A 24001-nucleotide genomic window follows, 5' to 3' on the forward strand; every position below is an offset into this window, starting at 1 on the left:
CCTAACCCTAATCCCAACTGTAAATGTAATCTAAACCCTAACCCTAACTTTAGCCCCAACCCTAACTGTAGCCCCAACCCTAGCCCTAACCCTAACCCTAGCCCTAGCCCTAATGGGAAAATGGAAATAAATACATTTTTTTTAATTTTTCCCTAACTAAGGGGGTGATGAAGGGGGGGTTTGATTTACTTTTATAGCAAGTTTTTTAGCGGATTTTTATGATTGGCAGCCGTCACACACTGAAAGACGCTTTTTATTGCAAAAAATATTTTTTGCGCTACCACATTTTGAGAGCTATAATTTTTCCATATTTTGGTCCACAGAGTCATGTGAGGTCTTGTTTTCTGCGGGACGAGTTGACGTTTTTATTGGTAACATTTTCGGGCACGTGACATTTTTTGATCGCTTTTTACTCCGATTTTTGTGAGGAAAAATGACCAAAAACCAGCTTTTCATGAATTTCTTTTGGGGGAGGCGTTTATACCGTTCCGCGTTTGGTAAAATTGATAAATCAGTTTTATTCTTCGGGTCAGTACGATTACATTGACACCTCATTTATATCATTTTTTTATGTTTTGGCGCTTTTATACGATAAAAACGATTTTACAGAAAAAATAATTATTTTTGCATCGCTTTATTCTCAGGACTATAACTTTTTTATTTTTTTGCTGATGATGCTGTATGGCGGTTCATTTTTTGCGGGACAAGATGACGTTTTCAGCGGTACCATGGTTATTTATATCTGTCTTTTTGATCGCGTTATTCCACTTTTTGTTCGGCGGTATGATAATAAAGCGTTGTTTTTTGCCTCTTTTTTTTTCTTACGGTGTTTACTGAAGGGGTTAACTAGTGGGCCAGTTTTATAGGTCGGGTCGTTACGGACGCGGTGATACTAAATATGTGCACTTTTGTTTTTTATTGTTTTTTTTTTATTTAGATGAAGAAATGTATTTATGGGAATAATATTTTTTTTTTTTTTTTCATTATTCAGGAATATATATATTTTTTTTTTTTTACACATTTCGCGTTGCTGCGGGGGGCTCAGGGAAGCTCGCAGGGAGCCCCCTCCCTGCGCGGTGCTTCCCTGCACCGCCGGCACATCGCGATCATCTTTGATCGCGGTGTGCCGGGGGTTAATGTGCCGGGGGCGGTCCGTGACCGCTCCTGGCACATAGTGCTGGATGTCAGCTGCGATAAGCAGCTGACACCCGGCCGCGATCGGCGGCGCTCCCCTCGTGAGCGCTGCCGATCGCTATGACGTACTATCCCGTCCAGGGTCAGATAGGCCCAGGGCACCTCGACGGGATAGTACGTCTAAGGTCACAGAGGGGTTAATCTTAAACTTAATGTTTTATAAAAATTGTTTTTTTTTGCAACAGCCATTTCAGTTTCATATATCTAATAACTGTTGGACACAGCAATGTTTCTGCCTTGAAATGAGGTTTATTGTACTAACAGAAAATGTGCAATCTGCATTCAAACAAAATTTGACAGGTACATAAGTATGGGCACCCTTATTTTCTTGTTTTAAATACTCCTACCTACTTTTTACTGACTTACTAAAGCACTTTTTTTGGTTTTCTAACCTCATTGAGCTTTGAACTTCATAGCCAGGTGTATGCAATCATGAGAAAAGCTACTTAAAGTGGTCACTTGCAAGTTGTTCTCCTGTTTGAATCTCCTCTGAAGAGTAGCATCATGGGCTCCTCAAAGCAACTGTCTAATGATCTGAAAACAAAGATTATTCAACATCGTTGTTCAGGGGAAGGATACAAAAAGCTGTCTCAGAGATTTAACCTGTCAATTTCCACTGTGAGGAACATAGTAAGGAAATGGAAGAACACAGGTACAGTTCTTGTTAAGGCCAGAAGTGGCAGGCCAAGAAAAACATCAGAAAGGCAGAGAAGAAGAATGGTGAGATCAGTCAAGGACAATCCTCAGACCACCTCCAGAGAGCTGCAGCATTAACTTGTTGCAGATGGTGTCACTGTGCTTTGGTCAACTATACAACGCACTTTGCACAAGGAGAAGCTATGGGAGAGTGATGCCAAAGAAGCAGTTTCTGCAAGCACGCCACAAACAGTCGGCTGAGGTATGCAAAAGCACATTTGGAGAAGCCAATTTCTTTTTGGAAGAAGGTCCTGTGGACTGATGAAACCAAGGTTGAGTTGTTTGGTCATACAAAAACACGGCATTCCAAGAAAAACACTTGCTGCCCACAGTAAAATTTGGTGGAGCTTCCATCATGCTTTGGCGCTGTGTGGCCAATGCCGGCACCTGGAATCTTGTTAAGGTTGAGGGACGCATGGATTCCTCTCAGTATCAGCAGATTCTTGACAATAATGTTCATGAATCAGTGACAAAGTTGAAGTTACGCAGGGGATGGATCTTTCTGCAAGACAATGATCCAAAACACAGCTCCAAATCTACTCAGGCGTTCATGCAGAGGAACAATTACACTGTTCTGGAATGGCCATCCCAGTCCCCAGACCTGAATATCATTGAACATCCTTCTTACTGCTGGTGATATCTCTCCAAATCCTGGTCCTCCTCACCATATTCCCACAATCATTTCTACCTCCCATCCACGCTCTAGCACAAACTTCCGTAACCTCTCTAACCTAATACCCATTCACCCAGCCCCCGCTTCCCCAGTCCCACTAACGGGAGCTCTGTGGAACGCTCGCTCTGTCTGCAACAAGCTCTCCTACATCCATGATCTCTTTGTTACTACCAAACTTTCCTTCCTCGCCATCACCGAAACCTGGCTCACCCCCTCTGACTCAGTCTCCCCTGCTGCACTCTCTTACGGTGGCTTCCACCTTTCCCACACACCCCGCCCCAGCAGCAAACATGGCGGAGGAGTTGGTTTTCTCCTGTCAGATAACTGCTCCTTCACCCCAATCCCACTGCCACCCTCTGTTACCCTCCCTTCCTTTGAGGTGCACTCTATGCGCATCTATTCCCCCACCAACCTCCAACTGGCTGTCATTTACCGCCCCCCAGGGCCAGCCACTATCTTCTTTGATGACTTCACCACCTGGCTACTTCATTTCCTTTCTGCGGACATCCCCACTATCATCATGGGCGACTTCAACATACCCATTGACACTTCCCTCTCAGCTGCCACTAAACTTCTATCTCTCACTTCCTCCTTCGGCCTCACTCAATGGTCTTCTGCAGCCACTCACAAAGACGGTCACACACTGGACCTCATCTTCACCCGCCTCTGCTCTCTATCTAACCTCTCTAACTCACCTCTTCCACTCTCTGACCACAACTTTCTCACATTCTCATCTCTCTCCACTCCATGTCTACAATCCCCACCCCACAAACTTTCACACCCTCGCAGAAATATTAAACATCTTGACCTACATTCATTCTCTGAATCCCTCCTCCCCCTCACAGGCATAAGTTCCATACACAATGCGGATGACGCTACTGCTCTATATAATACCACAATAGCTGTAGCTTTGGAATCTGCTGCCCCACTTACACATACCAAAGCTCGCAAAATCAACAGACAGCCCTGGCACACCAGCCTGACCAAAGAACTTAGGCGAGCTTCCAGGGCTGCTGAGCGCAGATGGAAAAGATCCCACTCTAACGAGCACTTCATCGCATTCAAACAGTCCCTCACTACTTTCAAGACCACACTTGCCACAGCTAAACAAACCTACTTCTCATCTCTCATATCCTCCCTCTCTCACAACCCTAAACAGTTATTCAACACCTTCAATTCTCTCCTCCATCCCCCAGCACCTCCTCCCTCCCCACTTATCTCTGCTGAAGACTTTGCCTCATTTTTCAAGCAGAAGATTGATAGCATTAGAGACAGTTTTGGTCAACAACCCCCAGAGCTCTTCCTCCCGATTTCCCAGCCCTCCACCTCCAAAACCAACTTCTCCACCATTACAGAAGATCAACTCTTCACTCTACTCTCAAGATCACATCTCACCACCTGTGCACTTGACCCGCTCCCATCCCACCTCATCCCAAACCTCACCACAATCTTCATCCCAACCCTAACCCATCTATTCAACTTATCTCTAACAACTGGTGTTTTCCCCTCAAGCTTTAAACATGCCTCCATCACACCTATCCTCAAAAAGCCCTCTCTTGACCCATCCTCTGTATCTAGCTATCGCCCTATATCACTTCTCCCCTATGCCTCCAAACTACTGGAACAACACGTCTACCTTGAACTGTCCTCCCATCTCTCTTCCTGCTCCCTCTTTGACCGCCTACAATCTGGCTTCCGGTCACACCATTCCACCAAAACTGCCCTAACTAAAGTCACCAATGACCTCTTAACCGCCAAGAGCAAGCGACACTACTCTGTCCTCCTCCTCCTCGACCTGTCGGCTGCCTTTGACACAGTGGACCATTCCCTATTATTACAAACCCTCTCATCCCTTGGCATCGCAGACTTGGCCCTATCTTGGATCTCATCATACCTAACAGACCGGACATTCAGCGTCTCCCACTCACACACCACCTCCTCACCTCGCCCTCTATCTGTCGGAGTCCCACAAGGTTCAGTCCTTGGGCCCTTGCTCTTCTCCATTTACACCTTTGGCCTGGGACAGCTCATAGAATCTCATGGCTTTCAGTATCACCTCTATGCTGACGACACACAGATCTACATCTCTGGACCAGATATCACCTCCCTTCTAACCAGAATCCCTCAATGTCTGTCCACTATTTCATCCTTCTTCTCCACTAGATTTCTAAAACTTAACATGGACAAAACAGAATTCATCATCTTTCCCCCATCTCACGCGACCCCCCCAACGAACCTATACATTACAGTAAATGGCTGCCCACTCTCCCCAGTCCCACAAGCTCGCTGCCTCGGGGTAATCCTTGACGCTGATCTCTCCTTCAAACCACATATCCAAGCCCTTTCCACTTCCTGCCGACTGCAACTCAAAAATATTTCACGAATCCGTTCATTCCTCAACCATGAATCTGCAAAAACCCTAGTCCATACCCTCATCATCTCTCGCCTTGACTACTGCAACCTCCTGCTCTGTGGCCTCCCCGCTAACACTCTCGCACCCCTCCAATCTATTCTAAACTCTGCTGCCCGACTAATCCACCTGTCCCCCCGCTATTCCCCGGCCTCTCCCCTCTGTCCATCCCTTCACTGGCTCCCCATTGCCCAGAGACTCCACTACAAAACCCTAACCATGACGTACAAAGCCATCCACAACCTGTCTCCTCCATACATCTGTGACCTCGTCTCCCGGTACTTACCTACCCGCAACCTCCGATCCTCACAAGATCTCCTACTCTACTCCCCTCTTATCTCCTCTTCCCACAATCGTATACAAGATTTCTCTCGCGTATCACCCCTACTCTGGAACCCTCTACCACAACACATCAGACTCTCGCCTACCATCGAAACCTTCAAAAAGAACCTGAAGACCCACCTCTTCAGACAAGCCTACAACCTGCAGCTACCACCGATCGACCAAACCGCTGCATGACCATCTCTACCCTCACCTACTGTATTCTCACCCATCCCTTGTAGATTGTGAGCCCTCGCGGGCAGGGTCCTCATTCCTCCTGTACCAGTTATGACTTGTATTGTTTAAGATTATTGTACTTGTTTTCATTATGTATACCCCTCCTCACATGTAAAGCGCCATGGAATAAATGGCGCTATAACAATAAATAATAATAATAATAATAATAATAATAATCTGTGGGATCATTTGAAGAGGGCTGTTTATGCTCGGCGACCATCAAACTTCACTGAACTGGAATTGTTTTGTGAAGAGGAATGGTCAAAAATACCTTCATTCAGGATCCAGGAACTCATTAAAAGCTAAAGGAAGTGACTAGAGGCTTATTTTTGCAAAAGGAGGATCTACTAAATATTAATGCCACTTTTCTGGTGGGGTGCCCATACTTATGCACTTGTCAAATTTTGTTTGAATGCAGATTGCACTTTTTCTGTTAGTACAATAAACCTCATTTCAAGGCAGAAACATTACTGTGTCCAACAGTTATTAGATATATGAAACTGAAATAGTTGTTGCAAAAAAAAAAAACAATTTTTATAAAACATTAAGCTTAAGATTAATAGGGGTGCCCAAACTTTTTCATATAACTGTATGTCCATTTTGCAAGCCGGCAAGAAAATCTTGCCACACGTATGTCACACGGATGCTTACATGCGAGAAAATCACATTCTCGCATTGCACACGGATGACATACGGATCACTGTTCAAGGAACATTTCTGTGATTCTCATCTGTGTAAAATGGACCGATTTTTTTTTTATACGTTGTGTGTGACTCCAGCCTTAGAAAGGAAAAAAGGTGATAGGAGGGCTTGTTGAAAGTGTCTGACAAGAGGCTGGACAACCACTTTAAAAAGGAAATCTAAGGAAAGTCTACACTGTTGGTGACTGAAGTGCGGATGCGGACATGATTTCCCGGTAGTTCCTGTGTATGCAATCTGGATATTTGTGGTCACATGCTGACTGAAATCAGCTAGATTCTCTCAATAGAAGAGAATTGAGAGACATTTACTGAGTATAGTTGCTAGAACCGCAAGTATGCAGATTTCAGGTTCTCTGGCTTCAAACTTTTGCTCAGCTTAGGCTACTTTCACACTAGCGTCGGAATCTGCCCGTCGCAGTGCGTCGTACCGAGATTCCGACGCTAGCGTTTGATGCGCCGCACAACGGGTGCAGCGGATGCATTTCTCAGGCGCATCCGCTGCCCCATTGTGAGGTGCGGGGGAGGTGGGGGCAGTGTTCCGGCCGCGCATGCGCGGTCAGAAAAAGCGGTCCGTCGGCAGCAAAAAACGTTACATTTAACGTTTTTTGCTCCTGGCGGTCCGCCACAACACGGCGCAACCGACGTGTGTCAATACGTCGCAATGCGTCGGTAATGTTACTCTATGGGGCAAAAACGCATTCTGCAAACAACTTTGCAGGATGCGTTTTTTCCCCTAAACGATGCATTGCGACGTATTCAAAAAAACGCCAGTGTGAAAGTAGCCTAATCTTTCATTTGTCTTTTGAGCCAATAACACTAAAATTAGGAAATTAGATTTCTAATGTAGTTTGGTTCATCCTGAGAAATTACTACACAATGTATGATTTCTGTCAAAACTGTCTCACCCAGCTGTTGCAAAAAAAACAATTTTTATAAAACATTAAGCTTAAGATTAATAGGGGTGCCAAAACTTTTTCATATAACTGTATACATACAGTACAAAACAAATCATTTAAAGATTTTTCTGTATTTTCATGACTATGAAAATTGTACATTCACACTGAAGGCATCAAAACTATGAATTAACACATGTAGAATTATATACTTAACAAGAAAGCGTGAAACAACTGAAAAAGCATAGTTACTTACCGATAACGGTATTTCTCAGAGGCCATGACAGCACTACCAGAGAGAGGGGATCCGCCCTTCAGGGACAGGAAACCTACGGGATAAAAGGGCAGTACCTCTCCCCTGCATCAGTTGTTTACAGAGCATCGGAGGTCCTCCAGGTTAGTGACAAGAAAAATATACACTTTTAAACATATTGCTTATCAGGTATACACCATGTCTATATTAATAAAACACACTTAACAGTGCTCACCGCACACGTGATTTGGGGGGGGGGGGGGGGGCAGAAATAAGCAGGTGCTGTCATGGGCTCTGAGAAATACCGTTATCGGTAAGTAGCTATGCTTTTCTCAGTCGCCCATGACAGCACTACCAGAGAGAATTTCAGAGATTGTTGCCTAGGGAGGGACCACAGCCTGCAAGATCCTTCTTCCGAAGGTTAAGTCAGAGGAAGAGGCTAGGTCTAAACGGTAGTGTCTAAAGAAGGTTGAAGGTGATGACCAGGTGGCCGCCGTACAGATTTTGTCTATTGATACCTCCGACCTTTCGGTCCAGGAGGTCGCCATAGCTCTTGTAGAGTGGGCTTTCAGCCCCTCGGGAACTGTGTTTCCTGTGGACGAGTACGCCAAGTCTATCGCATCTGTTATCCAGCGTGTTATAGTGCCTTTGGCAGCTTTGAGTCCTTTCCTGGGTCCCTGAAAACAGATAAAGAGAGACCCTTCTTTCCTATGCCGCTGGGTGGATTCTAAGTATTGAGCTAGACACCTTCTCACATCTAATATGTGGAATTTTTCCTCTTTTATTTTTAGGGTCTGGGCAGAAGGAAGGATTATCTCCTGGGACCTGTGAAATTTGGACGCAACCTTGGGTAGATAGGCAGGGTCTGTTCTCAGGATAACCCTATCATCCAGGATTTGTGTAAAGGGAGACCTTGCAGATAGGGCCTGGAGATCACTTATTCTACGGGCAGATATTAAGGCTGTTAGAAGGGCTGTTTTAAGTGAAAGGTTTAAAGGGATATTGAATCTATAGGCTCAAACGGGGGTTCTGTTAGAGCTGACAAGACCAGGTTTAAGTCCCAAGTTGGTAGTCTTTTTAGGTTTATGAGTTTCGATCTTATAGCAGCTTTAATAAAACATGTTACCCATGGGTTAGCAGCTATATTATCACTGTATAATGCCCCCAAAGCCGCTATTTGCACTTTCAGGGTGCTTACTTAGAGGCCCAGATCTTAACCTTTTTGTAGAAATTCTAACACCTTAGGAATTTGCACCCCATCTTGTAATTTTACCCCAGAGGTGGACAGAAACTTTTTCCATGTTTTGCCGTATATTTTAGTGGTTACCGTTTTCCTACTTTTTAACACTGGAAATTAATTTATCCGAAAAGCCCCTTCCTTTTAGTAGTGACCTCTCAAGTTCCACACTGTCAAGTGGAGACTCTCTGACTGAGGGTGGGGCACCGGTCCCTGTGATAGGAGGTCCGGAAGAACCCAGGGATCGGTGACCGATAGCATCCTCAGCCAGGAAAGCCAGGTCCTTTTGGCCCAGAAGGGGGCTAATAGAATGAGTCTCGCCCTGTCCGGTCTGATTTTCCGCAGAATTGCCGGAATAAGCATAGGAGGGGGAAAAGCATATGCGAGACCCTGAGTACAGGGAATCGTGAATGCATCCAGCGCCTGAGGACCCCCCCGGGGTCTAGAGAACAAAATTGGTCTATTACAGGGACCCCCCAAAGCTTTGTGATCTGATCGAAGATGCTTTGATTTAGAGTCCATTCCCCCTGTTTTAAATGGGTATGGCTTAAGAAGTCTGCTTTCTGATTTTCTACTCCTCTTATATGTAGTGCAGAAAGGGATAGGAAGCTGTTATCCGCTAAACTGAAGATTTCGGAAGTGGCCTTCATAAGGGTGTGAGATCTGGTCCCCCCTGGCGATTCAGGTAGGCTACCACTACCAGATTGTCCGAAAACACCCGGAAGGCGAACTCTGGTTGGTTCTACTTTTGATTTCTGAAGGTTTATAAGCCACCCTAACTCTGTTAGAGTTTCTATCACTCGGTCGCATTGTTGCCGGCAGTGTTGGGCTGAATTGCTTACAATCAGAAAGTCGTCCAAGAATGGAATTATCAAAATGTCTTTCTCTCACGTGGGCCATCATTTCTGCAATCAATTTGGTAAATATGCGGGGTGCCACTGATATGCCAAAGGGAAGAGCTTTGTATTGATATTCCCTTCCTTCCCCTACCATGACTACTGCTAGTCTGAGGTATTTCTGGGAGTTCTTGTGGATGGGGACGTGATAATACGCGTCACTGAGATCCAACACCATCATGAAACAGTCCGGAAACAGGTTTTTTATTGTTTATTTTATTGACTCGATTTTGAAACTTTGGTTCTTTACATAACTGTTCAGCTTCCTCAAGTTTATTATCGTGCGAAAGGATCCGTCCGGTTTTGGAACTAGGAATAACGGGGAATAAAAACCTGTTCCTTTTTCCCCTGTGGGAACTTCCTGGATGACTGATTTGTTTATGAGCTTCATAATCTCATGTTCTAACGCTTGTTGTTGTTGTTGTGGTGAGGATTTTAGCGGGGTGACCACATAATTTTGGGGAGGAAGGGAAGTAAAGTCTATTTGAAGTCCCGATTTTATCAGATTCAATATCCAGACACTGGTTGAGATTTTTTCCCAGGCCGGGAGGAATTGAGAATCTCCCTCCCACCCTGGGGGAGGTGTCACTTAGTGGACTTATCTCTTGAGGAATTACCAAAAAGGAAGCCCCCATCCCAACTTTTCCCATCATCCCATCTGTTCTGCTCTCTTGGTGGCAGTCTACAGAAAAATGTCCTATTCCGAAAGGGCCGTTTAGCAAATGGTGCGGCCAGGATGGGGAACCCTTTTTTATTGTCACCTGTTTTTTGTAAAATATCATCCCCAGGGTCTCCCCAAACAAAAATTTTACTTCACATGGGATTGAGCAAAGTTTCTGTTTGGTTTGTAGGTCGCCTGGCCAGCTTTTTAACCATAAAGTCCTACGGGCTACATTTGATAGGGCTGCTGATTTAGAAGTGAGTTTAATGGAGTCAGCTGATGAGTCTGCCAGAAAGTCAGCTGATGAGTCTGCCAGAAAGGCTGCCGCCCCTCTAATCATGGGAATAGATTCTATTAGTTGTTTTTCCAAATTATCAATCCAAATCATTAGGGATCTAGAAGTGCATGCGGCTGCTATTGCTGGCCTTAAGCATCCACCTGCCGACTCCCATGCCCCTTTAAGGAAGGTATCCGCTCTTGTCAAGGGGATCCTTCAGAGTTCCCATGTCCTCAAAGGGCAAAGCAAATTTTTTTGAGGCCTTGGCTACTGTTACGTCAAGTTTAGAGGCCTTATCCCATGAAGTAGAAGCCTCTTCCTCGAAGGGATATTTCCTTTTAAGGGATGGTACCGACGAGTTTTTTCTCTCTGGCTTTTCCCACTCCCTTTTAATTAAGGCTTGGATGTTTTCATTAATAGGAAATACTCTGCGCTTTTTTTTACCTAATCCTCCAAACATTATGTCCTGTACTGTCTTGTCAGCCCGGGGATCTAGGACCCCCATGGTCGATCTTACTGCTTTTACAAGTGCATCGACTTCATCTAAAAAGGAAAGCAGTGGCGACCTCTGCTCTCGTTATCCGAGGAAGAGGAGGAGGAATCCCGTCTGAGTCTCCAATGTCAGAACTAGAGGAATCGGAGTAGGAATCGGGTATGGGTGTTTTCTCCTTAACCCTTTCTCCTTTAAGGGATTTAAATACTGTCTCTACCTCTGATTTTATTACGGATCGTAATTCAGAGGCGAAGTTTGGGGTTTCCTCATAGAGGACTCATCCTATACAGGAATCACACAACTTCTTATCCCAGGACTGCGGTAAGAGTTTCTCACACAGTGGGCAGGTTCTGTGTTTAGTTTTCCCCGTTCTTTTCCTTGGCTAAAATAAACGGAGAAGAGGGGAGCACATTACACTAGTGAACTTTCACGAAGATCACTCACCCATCTTGCGCAGCCACCGGTACCGGTTCTTGAGGAGGTGTAGGATCCTGTATCAGATCCGTAGGTGGTGGTGTCGGCTGGTTTACAACACTGGAGCCTTTGTTACGCTGTGTGGAATGGCTGCTGGAGCGGGTGTTGCGAGGACCTCTTCCTTTGCACATCCGGCTTGCGCTGATGGTGGCGCTGCTGCTGCAATGGCTGCGGCGGCTGGAGCTGCTGATCGCTGTCCTCCATGGTGTTGGACGGCATGCAGCAATGAACTGCGCATGACTCCTCGTTTTTATAACATGGCTCCAATACCAGACCCCTCCTCCATGGCTGCGTCATCGGGAAAGCGCTGATTCTCCATTTTATTTTCCTCTGCGCATGCGCGAACTGCGTGGGACCCAGAAATGAATAGGCACTATATCCAGGGTGGCGGCCATTTTGGTGTACCCTAAGCACACCACGCGCCTGCGCCGCCCCGAATCTGGAAGTGCCCATTCTGGCGCGGTCTTCCTGGCTTCCGGGTCCCTGAAGCCCCTACCTCCTATCCGGAGTGGCGGCTGCGCTTCCCCCCGCGCACTCCGCAGACCCATCGGTCCCAGCAGTGGCGGCATCGGACACTGCACCTAGCCATGACGGGGGCCTCCCCGCTGCCATAACCTGACTGGCCGGCTCCGGTTCTTCAGTCAGGTACCGATCCTAGAAGGTTCCCCGTCAGGGAAAGGAAACCAAACTGATGCAGGAGAGAGGTACCGCCCTTTTATCCTATAGGTTTCCTGTCCCTGAAGGGCGGATCCCCTCTCTGGTAGATGGGAGACTGAGAAATATGTCTTATATTCTAGGTTCTTCAAAGTAGCCACCTTTTGCTTTGATGAATGCTTTGCACACTCTTGGCATTCTCTTGATGAGCTTCAAGAGGTAGTCACACCGGGAATGGTCTTCCAACAATCTTGAAGAAGGAGTTCCCAGAGATGCTTAGCACTTGTTGGCCCTTTTGCCTTCACTCTGCAGTCCAGCTCACCCCAAACCATCTTGTTTGGGTTCAGGTCTATTGACTGTGGAGGCCAGGTCATCTGGCGTAGCACCCCATCACTCTCCTTCTTGGTCAAATAGCCCTTACACAGTCTGGAGGTGTGTTTGGGGTCATTGTCCTGTTGAAAAATAAATGATAGTCCAACTAAACGTAAACCGGATGGAAAAGCATGCCGCTGCAAGATGCTGTGGTAGCCATGCTGGTTCAGAATGCCTTCAATTTTGAATAAATTCCCAACAGTGTCACCAGCAAAGCACCCCCACACCTCCTCCGCCATGCTTCACGGTGGGAACCAGGCATGTAGAGTTCATCCGTTCACCTTTTCTGCGTCGCATAAAGACACGGTGGTTGGAACCAAAGATCTCAAATTTGGACTCATCAGACCAAAGCACAGATTTCCTCTGGTCTAATGTCCATTCCTTGTGTTCTTTAGCCCAAAAAAGTCTCTTCTGCTTGTGGCCTGTCCTTAGCAGTGGTTTCCTAGCAGCTATTTTACTATGAAGGCCTGCTGCACAAAGTCTCCTCTTAACAATTGTTGTAGAGGCGTCTGCTGCTAGAACTCTCTGTGGCATTGACCTGGTCTCTATTCTGAGCTGCTGTTAACCTGCGATTTCTGAGGCTGGTGACTCGGATAAACTTATCCTCAGAAGCAGAGGTGACTCTTGGTCTTCCTTTCCTGGGGCGGTCCTCATGTGAGCCAGTTTCTTTGTAGTGCTTGATGATTTTTGCAACTGCACTTGGGGACACTTGCAAAGTTTTCCCAATTTTTCGGACTGACTGACCTTCATTTCTTAAAGTAATGATGGCCACTCGTTTTCTTTAATTAGAATTTGTATTATGGCAAGAAAAAAGCAGCTAACAGTCTATTCAGTAGGACTATCAGCTGTGTATCCACCAGACTTCTGCACAACACAACTGATGGTCCCAACGCCATTTATAAGGCAAGAAATCCCACTTATTAAACCTGACAGGGCACACGTGTGAAGTGAAAACCATTCCCGGTGACTACCTCTTGAAGCTCATCAAGAGAATGCCAAGAGTGTGCAAAGCAGTCATCAAAGCAAAAGGTGGTTACTTTGAAGATCCTAGAATATAAGACATAATTTCAGTTGTTTCACACTTTTTTGTTATATAATTCCACATGTGTTAATTAATAGTTTTGATGCCTTCAGTGTGAATGTACAATTTTCATAGTCATGAAAATACAGAAAAATCTTTAAATGAGAAGGTGTGTCCAAACGATAGATAGATAGATAGATAGATAGATAGATAGATAGATAGATAGATAGATAGATAGATATATTGGGTATTTATATAAACAGAACATCAGTAAAAGTTATCTATCCAAATAAATAATGGCGACTCAAATCATAATCAAATATCCAAGGAGAACCAAGAGTCAAATACACTGCCGAGACTAATATAACCAATTAGAATAATATTTATTGAAAATTATACAAAATATGTTAAAATTTGTACCACATATGTAATAACAAGTGATAAATCCGTAAGTACATAAATACAACAGATCCCAGATCGGACCACCATCAAATATATGACAAGCAGTCGCCTTTGAACACGGGGCTGAAAATCAGGTGCGTATAAAGTGACTAGTGCCAATAAAAAGTGACAAGTGCTATCGTTCTCAGTGGTCGGTCAAATAAGATAGCCGGCTACCACAATATAATAGGCCAAATTCTCTACTGGGGGTACAATCCGCCTAACTCCATGGGCAGAAGTCCCCTCCAAAATAGAAAAATGATACGGTTCACGTGCCATAAGGCACAGTGAATTAAATAGTGCCAGAACAGCCTATGTAAAACAAAAAGTGAGAGTGACAAAGTGAGCCATTACATAATGTGGAATTACATAACCTATATTAAAATCATCAATCCCACTGTCTATTCCGAGATACAGGGGCAACCCATGAAAAGGAACAGGCGACTGCTTGTCACGTGATGTGGGCGTAGCGCTAGCCCGCTCACGTGATAGTGGAGAGCCGACGGAGCATGAGGGCTGGAACGCAGGGATGCGGTTCACGCATGCGCACTAGAATCGGCACTATCGTCGCCTGATTGGCGACGACCTGTATATAAACCGGATGGAGATCCGAATTAGGCTACGCCCCCTGAGGAAGCGGTAATCACCAGACGCGAAACGCGCGTTGGGGTAACCTACAGCAGACCAGGACGGGACTTGCCACGCCAACTATGGGTAAATAAAACCATTGGACCTTACTCCATTGTGCATCACTATTGATTTATGTCTGACCGGCTTGGCGGTGTGACAGCTGTTACATACCACTGGTACTTTACATATGAACTACAATGGGCAATCTAAATGCCATGGTTTGTCAGCAGGGCTACATTTATTAGCAAAGCACATTGGTTGTATGTTGTATATTTGATGGTGGTCCGATCTGGGATCTGTTGTATTTATGTACTTACGGATTTATCACTTGTTATTACATATGTGGTACAAATTTTAACATATTTTGTATAATTTTCAATAAATATTATTCTAATTGGTTACATTAGTCTCGGCAGTGTATTTGACTCTTGGTTCTCCTTGGATATTTGATATATTGGGTATTGCTGAATTCGTAAAGGTCCAATCTATCAAAATATAAAAGTTAATTCAATCAGTAAATGGTGTAATAAGGGGAAAAAAAATAAATCCAAACTAGGGCTGTAAAATTGCAATAAAAGGCATATATTATATCTCACACCGTAAATACTCGAGTATAAGCTGACCCGAGTATAAGTCGTGGCACCTAATTTTGCCATGGAAAACTTGATAAGCTTATTGACTCGAGTATAAGACAGATATGCATTGTCCCCTTATCCCTGTCCTGCATCTCTGTTGTCCAGGCGCCGGCAGCTCTTCCTGGGCTCAGCGGTCACATGGTACCGCTCATTAAGGTAATGAATATGCGCTCCACGCCTATGGGATTGGAGACGCGTGAAGATTCATTACCTAATGAGCGGTACGACGTGACCGCTGAGCACAGGAAGAGCTGCCGGCGCCGGAATGGAAAAGCAGCAGCGGCGGCGTGAGGAGGGTGAGTATGATGTCTTCCGTTAGCCGGCGGCTGCAGCTGTCACTGTGCCACAGCCGCCGGCTCCTGCCGCTGCTCCGTCATTCCCCCTCCCCTGCCGACTTTCTGGATAAAAAAACAAGCCCTCATTAAGGCTACTTTGATGGAAAAATGAAGTTATGGCTTTTGGAAGAAGGGGAGGAAAAACAAACAAAGGAATGGAAAAGTCGCCATGTCATGAAGCGATTAAGTACATGACTATCACTGTAGCTGAAATGAGTTTTTCACAGAATATGCCAGAGTTGCCTCTAAAACTTTACTCAACATAACAAGTATACCTTAATTGGGCTGTCATTGTACAACCAGGCTAAGAAATCCGTGGAGTTCCAGTAAGAAGCTGGTGATTCCCAGTCCCCATCAGACCAAAGCAAATCAGGCTCATACCTGAAAATTAATAAGCGTACAAACAAAATAATTAGGTTAATGGCAAACAGATCAAGCAGGAAAAAAACTGCTGAGATGCACAGGGGAACAAAGTCCATACACACAGGGCACTGGGAGGTTATGTTTTGCCATATTTCTTAAAAATGTTGCTTTACCCCATCAAGACTGGATGTTAGGAAGGAGCTCTTTTGTTCCCACCTCTATACTGTTGAAAGCCAGGACTGCTACTTTATTTGCTGACATGGCCACATGAGAGCTCGCTTTTTTTGGAGGGATGAGTTGTAATAGTCAGTGGCACCATTTTAGGCTACATATGACATATTACCAGACTTCTATTAATTCTTATTGGGAAGAAATAGAAAATTTAAAAAACACCACAAACCAGCAATACTGCCATTGTGTTGAAGGAAGGTAGGTTCAGATTATCTATTTCTCAGGGTAAGGGTTAGAACTATAAGGGTACGTGCCCACGATCAGGAATTGATGCGGTTTTGACGCTGGTATCAGACCCACAGCGGCCAGATGTTACAGCATAGTGGATGAGCGCCTGGGGATCGCGGCGCAAGTTTCAGGATCGCAGCAGGTCAATTTCTATTCCGGAGACACTAGTCTCCCCAACAGTAATTTCTTCAATAGAACTGTATTGGACGCGGTAAATCCACATGGTGTAGTGAACACAGGGTTTACCTGCGAAATAGGCTGCAGCCATAGCGCTGCTACTTCCAGATCATGGGAACATAGCCTAAGCTTTGGCTATGGACCCCATGATTTCTATGCCCTTCTGGACTGTGAGGCTTGCGGCCATGTAGCATCAGCATGATTACATTATGGGGATGGCGGACTTGCATTGCTTACTCTTCTTACTTTGAGGTGGGCACTCAGCTACACATTACAGCACAGTAAGACAACATGTACCTCATTACCAGATCATACAGTTCTGGCATAGTCTTTGCTAGCACAAAATACTGGGTTTTGAAGCCGGTTTTCTTGTCCGCTAAATAAAGAGGATGAAACCACTCCAGTAACGAATGATATAGTCCATAGCGCAACTTTCTGCAAAACAAAGACGCCATCAGTACTGGGCATTCTAGCGCTACAGGACAATGGTGATGCACCTGCACATTGGACACAAACCTTTTTTTCAGTGCTTTTCCAAGATCACCTACAAGATCTCGATGGGGTCCAGTGTCCACAGCATTCCAGTTCCAGGATACAGGAGAGCCCCAGTTGGTGAAGCCTTCATGATGTTTTGTGGTGAGGACGACATACCTAACGAGAGACGACACGTGGATGCCAGGACATGCCAATTAAAGAAAACCTCAGCTAATCAGAAGAAAACGTGCTAACCATTACCTAGCCAATCGGCAGCATTGGCATGCATGGCACATGACCAGTGAGGCCAGCGATTGGCTATTGTGGTCACATGGATGTAGAACATGGTCATTGCAGGAAAGCTAACCATTTTTTTTTTTTATTCCAAATAACCCTTTAAGATAAAGTTGGTACACTTGTTTATAGAACCAGTTTTATTATTTGCGTCTTCATAAAGAATGTGGGTGTTTTGGGCAATAAACTTCCCGCTGATGTCGGCACTAGGGAGAAGGTAACAATCCCGGGGGCGTCATCTGTATAGTAAAGCGCCCTACATCAACAATAGGCTGGAGCCCACACAGCAAGGCAGGACTCATTCCAGGGGCAGGAACTTCTCCCCATAGGGGGCGTCACACTAATGTGAGGCACTTTATTCTCCGTCTGCCTGCTCCTTCCAATGTAATAGCTCTCATTCTATTGTGGAACCCTGGGCATAATCACGACGGCCGCGCTGATTTCCCCTGGACCCCACTGACAGGTGAAGGGTGACCCCAGACTGATTAGCTTTAGTTTTCCTTCTATATTAATAGTTTGATCACTTTGTTACATAGGAGATCAGTGGAGTGGTGCACACAGATCCTCCCTTATAGTCTATGGGAGTCCAGGGCCTGACACCAGGCAGCGAAGGAGTTAAGAGGCTTTCTGGAAGGCGAGCCTGATCACGTGACTCTTTGCCATGTGACCTGGGTAACACACACGGGGGGCACCGCTGACAGGACATGCTGGGAGTTGTAGTGGCAGCACACACACACTTAATTACCGAGCCCCGGCCGCCTCGAACAGCTCAGCCCACGCATCCGGATCGAAGAACTCGGCGGTGAATTGTGGGGCGAAGTCGGCGTAGGAGAAGCCGGGCGGGTAGTTGTTACTCATGAACTGCACATAGGCGGCGCTCTGCTCGTGCTGCCAGTTCCACCAGAACCACTCACTGCCGAACGAGGGCACCGAGAACACTCCCCAGTGCAGGAAGATGCCGAACTTGGCCTCGTCAAACCAGCACGGCAGGGGGCGCTTATCCAGCGAGTCCCAGGTGGGCGCATATCGGGTGGAAGCCCCCGTGCGGACGGCTACTATGCACAGGAGGACAGAGGCCAAACACCGGACAGCCGCCATGACACCGGCACTATTCCGTCTGCATGACAGCGGAAGCGACACCCCGTACTTATCCTGCTCTAGTCAGCCCCGCCCTGTGCTGTGTCGCCACCCAATGAAACATCTCGTGCTTTTGTAGGGGGCGGGGTTGGATTTCATGCTCCGCCCATCCACCGTATGCAGGAAGCTGCGCTCAGTCTCAGGCCGGCGCCGCGTTAACTCAGCGTATGAAAATACGGTCCGTTATTACGGCCGTAAGGCTATGTGCACACGTTCAGGAATTCATGCAGAAAATTCCTGAGAATTCCGGACATTTTCTACATGAAATCCACAAGAAAACCGCATGCGTTTTTGCCGCGGTTTTGACGCGTTTTTGTCGCGTTTTTTTCCGGACACTTCCCAATGCATTTTGGAGTGGGAAATCCGCAAAAAAAACGCAAAAAGATAGAGCATGTCTGGATTTTGTGCGGTATGCGTTTTTTTTGCGGGAAAAAAACGCATCATGTGCACAAAACATGCGGAATTCATTCTAAATGATGGGATGCTTATTGTATGCGGTTTTTTTGTGGTTTTATAGCGTTTTTATCGGGAAAAAACGCGAAAAAAACGCAACGTGTGAACACAGCCTAAGGCTATGTGCACACGTTCAGGATTCCTGAGAATTCCGGACATTTTCTGCAAGAAATCCGCAAGAAAACTGCATGCGGTTTTGACGCGTTTTTGCCGCGGTTTTGCCGCGTTTTTGCCGCGTTTTTTTCCGGACACTTCCCAATCCATTTTGGAGTGGGAAATCCGCAAAAAAAAACGGAAAATTAATGAATATGCTGCGTTTTTTGCCGCGATGCATTTTTTTTTTTTTCACCGTTCCACTATATTATATATTTTAATAAATATTGTTATTTATACTTTATTTTGGACTTTGTCTAGGTTTTTTCTTCATTATATGTGAAGTAGTATAGGCAGACCCAGTGGAAAACAGTAGGGAGCAGGGCTGCCACTAGGGATTTCAGAGCCCCCTTGAGACTCCGCCCAGGCTCCACCCCTCGAACTGTCTACAGTCCCACCTCTCTCGTAAAAACTCCACTTCTCACCGATCATACATTAAATGTCACCCCCAAAATTCGCCTATAAGCTAAGGCCACCAGCGTCAGGGGCTTATCTACAGCATTCTGTAATGCTGTAGATAAGCCCCCGATGTCACCTGTAAGGTAAGAAAAACCGGTTATATTATACTCGGCCAGGTGCGGTCCAGTCCGATGGGCGTCGTGGTTCGGGGCCTCCTATCTTCATAGGATGACGTCCTCTTCTTTTCTTCCTGCCGCGGCTCCAGCGCAGGCGTACTTTGTCTGCCCTGTTGAGGGCAGCGTAAAGTACTGCAGTGCGCAGGCGCCGGGAAAGGTCAGAGAGGCCCAAGTTGCACATTTGATTGCAGATCTGCTGCGTTTTTTGCCGCACAGAATTGCATCAAATCCGCAGTGTAGTACACAACCAATGTAAGTCTATTGGAGCCGCAGACTTGTTCTGCACATGCTGCGGAAAAAGCCGCACCGAAAGACAGCTTTTTTTTTCCACGGCATGTCACTTCTTTTGTGCGCATCTGCAGCGTTTCTGCACCCATTGACTTGCATTGAGTCGGGCACATCCGCAGCAACACCACAGACGTAAAAAAGATCTGCAGTTTTGCTGCGGATGTGGGTCTGAGAAACGCCGCAGTTCGGGAGGAGGGAAGTGTTTGGACGTGACTGTGTGCGTCAGTAGTGTACAGCTCACCGGATTGATGAGGGAAGGAGCGCTGCGCTACGCTCCTCCCATCATCCCCCACATCGTCTGACAGCGGGCGCGATGACGTAACCACCCGGCGTCCGCTGTAAGGAGTTGAGCGGGAGTGCCGCTGGAACAAGGAGGAAGAGAGGTGAGTATTTATTGTGTTTTTTATGGGGGTGCTGCCTTATATACAGGATCTGCCTATGGGGGGAGGGTGCTGTCTAGCATACAGGATCTGCCAATGGGGGGGTGCTGTCTTATATATAGGAGCTGCTTTACATGCAGGATCTGCTTATCGGGGATGCTGCCTTATATACAGGATCTTCCTATGGGGGGTGCTGCCTTATATACAGGATCTGCTTATGGGGGGGTGCTGCCTTATATACAGGATCTGCCTATTGGGGGGTGTGCTGCCTTATATACAGGATCTGCCTATGGGGGTGTGTTGCATTACATATAGGCTCTGCCTATGGGGGGCTGCCTTATAAACAGGATCTGCCTATGGGGGTGCTGCCTTATATATAGGATCTGCCTATGGGTGTGCTGCCTTATACTAAAGGATCTGCCTATGGTGGGGGTGCTGCCTTATATACAGGATCTGCCTATGGGCGGGTGTTCTGCCTTATATACAGGATCTGCCTATGGGGGTGCTGCCTTATATACAGGATCTGCCTATGGGGGGTGCTGTCTTAAATATAGGATCTGCCTTTGGGGGGTGCTCCCTTATGTACAGGATCTGCCTATGGAGGGGTGCTGCCTTATATACAGGATCTGCCTATGGGGGGTGTGCTGCCTTACATATAGGATCTGCCTATGGGGGGCTGCCTTATATACAGGATTGCCTATGGGGGGCTGCCATATATACAGGATCTGCCTATGGGGGGTGCTGCCTTATATATAGCATCTGCCTATGGGGGGGTGCTGCCTCATACTACAGGATCTGCCTATGGGGGGTGCTGCCTTATATATAGCATCTGCCTATGGGGGGTGCTGTTTTACACTAAAGGATCTGCCTATGGGGGGGTGCTGCCTTATACTACAGGATCTGCCTATGGGGGGTGCTGCCTTATATATAGCATCTGCCTATGGGGGGGTGCTGCCTTATACTACAGGATCTGCCTATGGGGGGGTGCTGCCTTATACTACAGGATCTGCCTATGGGGGGTGCTGCCTTATACTACAGGATCTGCCTATGGGGGCGTGCTGCCTTATATATAGGATCTGCCTATGGGGGGCTGCCTTATATACACGATCTGCCTATGGAGGGGTGCTGCCTTATATATAGTATCTGCCTATGGGCGGGGGTGCTGCCTTATACTACAGGATCTGCCTATGGTGGGTGCTGCCTTATACTACAGTATCTTCCTATGTGGGGGCGCTGCCTTATATGAGGAAATAGTAGAAAAATCCAGCTCCAGGAAGTAAAATATCAAAAATTATTTATTCAAACATTTTAAAATTAGAACAAGGGCTTGCAAATGACCAGCAAAATAGTTAGGGAGCAGCCATAGATGACTGAACGCGTTTCGAACAACTTCTGTGTTCTTAGTCTTCAGTAGGGTTGAGCGAAACGGGTCGTTCATTTTCAAAAGTCGCCGACTTTTGGCAAAGTCGGGTTTCATGAAACCCGATCCGACCCCTGTGCGGGGTCGGCCATGCGGTACGCGACTTTCGCGCCAAAGTCACGTTTCAATGACGCGAAAAGCGCCATTTCTCAGCCAATGAAGGTAAACGCAGAGTGTGGGCAGCGTGATGACATAGGTCCTGGTCCCCACCATCTTAGAGAAGGGCATTGCAGTGATTGGCTTGCTGTCTGCGGCGTCACAGGGGCTATAAAGGGGCGTTCCCGCCGACCGCCATGTTACTGCTGCTGATCTGAGCTTAGGGAGAGGTTTCTGCCGCTTCGTCAGAAGCAGGGATAGCGTTAGGCAGGGTCCATTAACCACCAAACCGCTTGTGCTGTAGCGATTTCTACTGCCCAACACCACCTTCGGTGTGCAGGGACAGTGGAAGCTACATTTTTTTTTTTTTTTCCCCTCAGCGCTGTAGCTCATTGGGCTGCCCTAGAAGGCTCCCTGATAGCTGCATTGCTGTGTGTACGCCGCTGTGCAAACCAACTGCTTTTTTCAAAGCACAAATCCTCTTGTTCCTTCCTTTCTGCACAGCTATCTTTTTTGTTTGTACACACTTTTTATTTAATTTGTGCATCAGTCCACTCCGTATTGCTGCCTGCCATACCTGGCTGAGATTACTGCAGGGAGATAGTAATTGTTGGACATTCCCTGTTGTTTTTTTTTTGTTTTTTTTTGTGGGAGATTAAGATTGACATTTCTGCTAGAGTTCCATCCCTGTGTGTGCCATCTCTCACTCAGTGGGCCATAGAAAGCCTATTTATTTTTTTGCTTGATTTGGGTTATAAAATCTACCTGAAAAAATCACTACATCAATCAGTGGGAGAAAAATATTGGCCTCAGGGCTTGTGTGCCACTCCTTACTCCTGTGTGTGCCATCTCTCAGTCAGTGGGCCATAGAAAGCCTATTTATTTTTTTGCTTGATTTTGGTTCTAAAATCTACCTGAAAAAATCACTACATCAATCAGTGGGAGAAAAATATTGGCCTCAGGGCTTGTGTGCCACTCCTGACTCCTGTGTGCATCATCACTCACTCAGTGGGCCATAGAAAGCCCTTTTTTTTTTTTTTTGCTTTATTTGGGTTCTAAATTCTACCTGAAAAAATCAATAAATCAATCAGTGGGAGATTAATATTGGCCTTTGGGCTTGTGTGCCAGTCCTAAGCGTGCCATCTCTCTCTCTCAGATAGTGGGCCATAGAAAGCCTATTTATTATTTTTTTTATTGGGTTTATAAATTTTCCCTGGAACAAAAAAAAAAAAAAGTGGGAGATTAATATTGGCCTCTGGGCTTGTGTGCCAGTCCTGAGCGTGCCATCTCTCTCACAAATAGTGGGCCATAGAAAGCCTATTTATTTATTTTTTTTTGGTTTTATAAATTCTCCCTGAAAAAAAAAGGGAGATTAATATTGGCCTTTGGGCTTGTGTGCCAGTCCTAAGCGTGCCATCTCTCTCTCTCTCTCAGATAGTGGGCCATAGAAAGCCTATTTATTATTTTTTTTATTGGGTTTATAAATTTTCCCTGGAACAAAAAAAAAAAAGTGGGAGATAAATATTGGCCCCTGGGCTTGTGTGCCACTCCTGACTCCTGTGTGCGTCATCTCTCACTCAGTGGGCCATAGAAAGCCTTTTTTTGTTTTATGTGTTTTCTAAATTCTCCCTGAAAAAATCATTTTATTTTCTTTGGTTTCTAAATTCTTCCTGAAAAAATCATTTTATTCTATTTTTTTTTTCCTAAAGTCTCCCTGAAAAACAAAAACAAATCAGTGGGAGATTAATATTGCCCTTTCTGCTTGTGTGCCAGTCTTGACTCCTGGGTGTGCCATCTCTCTCTCTCTCTCCAATTGTGGGCCATAGAAAGCCTATTATTTTTTTAGCTTGATTTGGGTTCCAAAATCTACCTGAAAAAATCACTACATCAATCAGTGGGAGATAAATATTGGCCTCTGGGCTTGTGTGCCACTCCTGACTCCTGTGTGCGTCATCTCTCACTCAGTGGGCCATAGAAAGCCTTTTTTTGTTTTATTTGTATTCTAAATTCTCCCTGAAAAAATCATTTTATTTTATTTGGTTTCTAAATTCTTCCTGAAAAAATCATTTTATTCTATTATTTTTTTTTCCTAAAGTCTCCCTGAAAAAAAAAAAAAAAAACAAATCAGTGGGAGATTAATATTGCCCTTTCTGCTTGTGTGCCAGTCTTGACTCCTGGGTGTGCCATCTCTCTCTCTCTCTCCAATTGTGGGCCATAGAAAGCCTATT

The 24001-nt window shown here is 45.8% G+C and overlaps 1 protein-coding gene across 1 annotated transcript in view; it reads right to left on the bottom strand.

Annotated features, from left to right (window-relative positions):
- Positions 1-18413, bottom strand: part of FUCA1 (alpha-L-fucosidase 1) — a 45292-nt gene extending 26879 nt beyond the window's left edge. Inside the window, exons 1-4 of the mRNA XM_069757143.1 lie at positions 18017-18413; positions 17020-17154; positions 16801-16938; positions 15780-15885 (exon numbers count right to left, since the gene is read on the bottom strand). Of these exons, the coding sequence (XP_069613244.1) occupies positions 15780-15885; positions 16801-16938; positions 17020-17154; positions 18017-18369 (732 nt within the window). The 5' untranslated portion in view covers positions 18370-18413. The remainder of the gene's footprint in view (positions 1-15779; positions 15886-16800; positions 16939-17019; positions 17155-18016) is intronic.
- Between the last annotated feature and the right edge of the window lie 5588 nt (positions 18414-24001).

The sequence above is a fragment of the Ranitomeya imitator genome, chromosome 3 (assembly GCF_032444005.1).
Source record: "Ranitomeya imitator isolate aRanImi1 chromosome 3, aRanImi1.pri, whole genome shotgun sequence".
Lineage (NCBI taxonomy): Eukaryota > Metazoa > Chordata > Amphibia > Anura > Dendrobatidae > Ranitomeya > Ranitomeya imitator.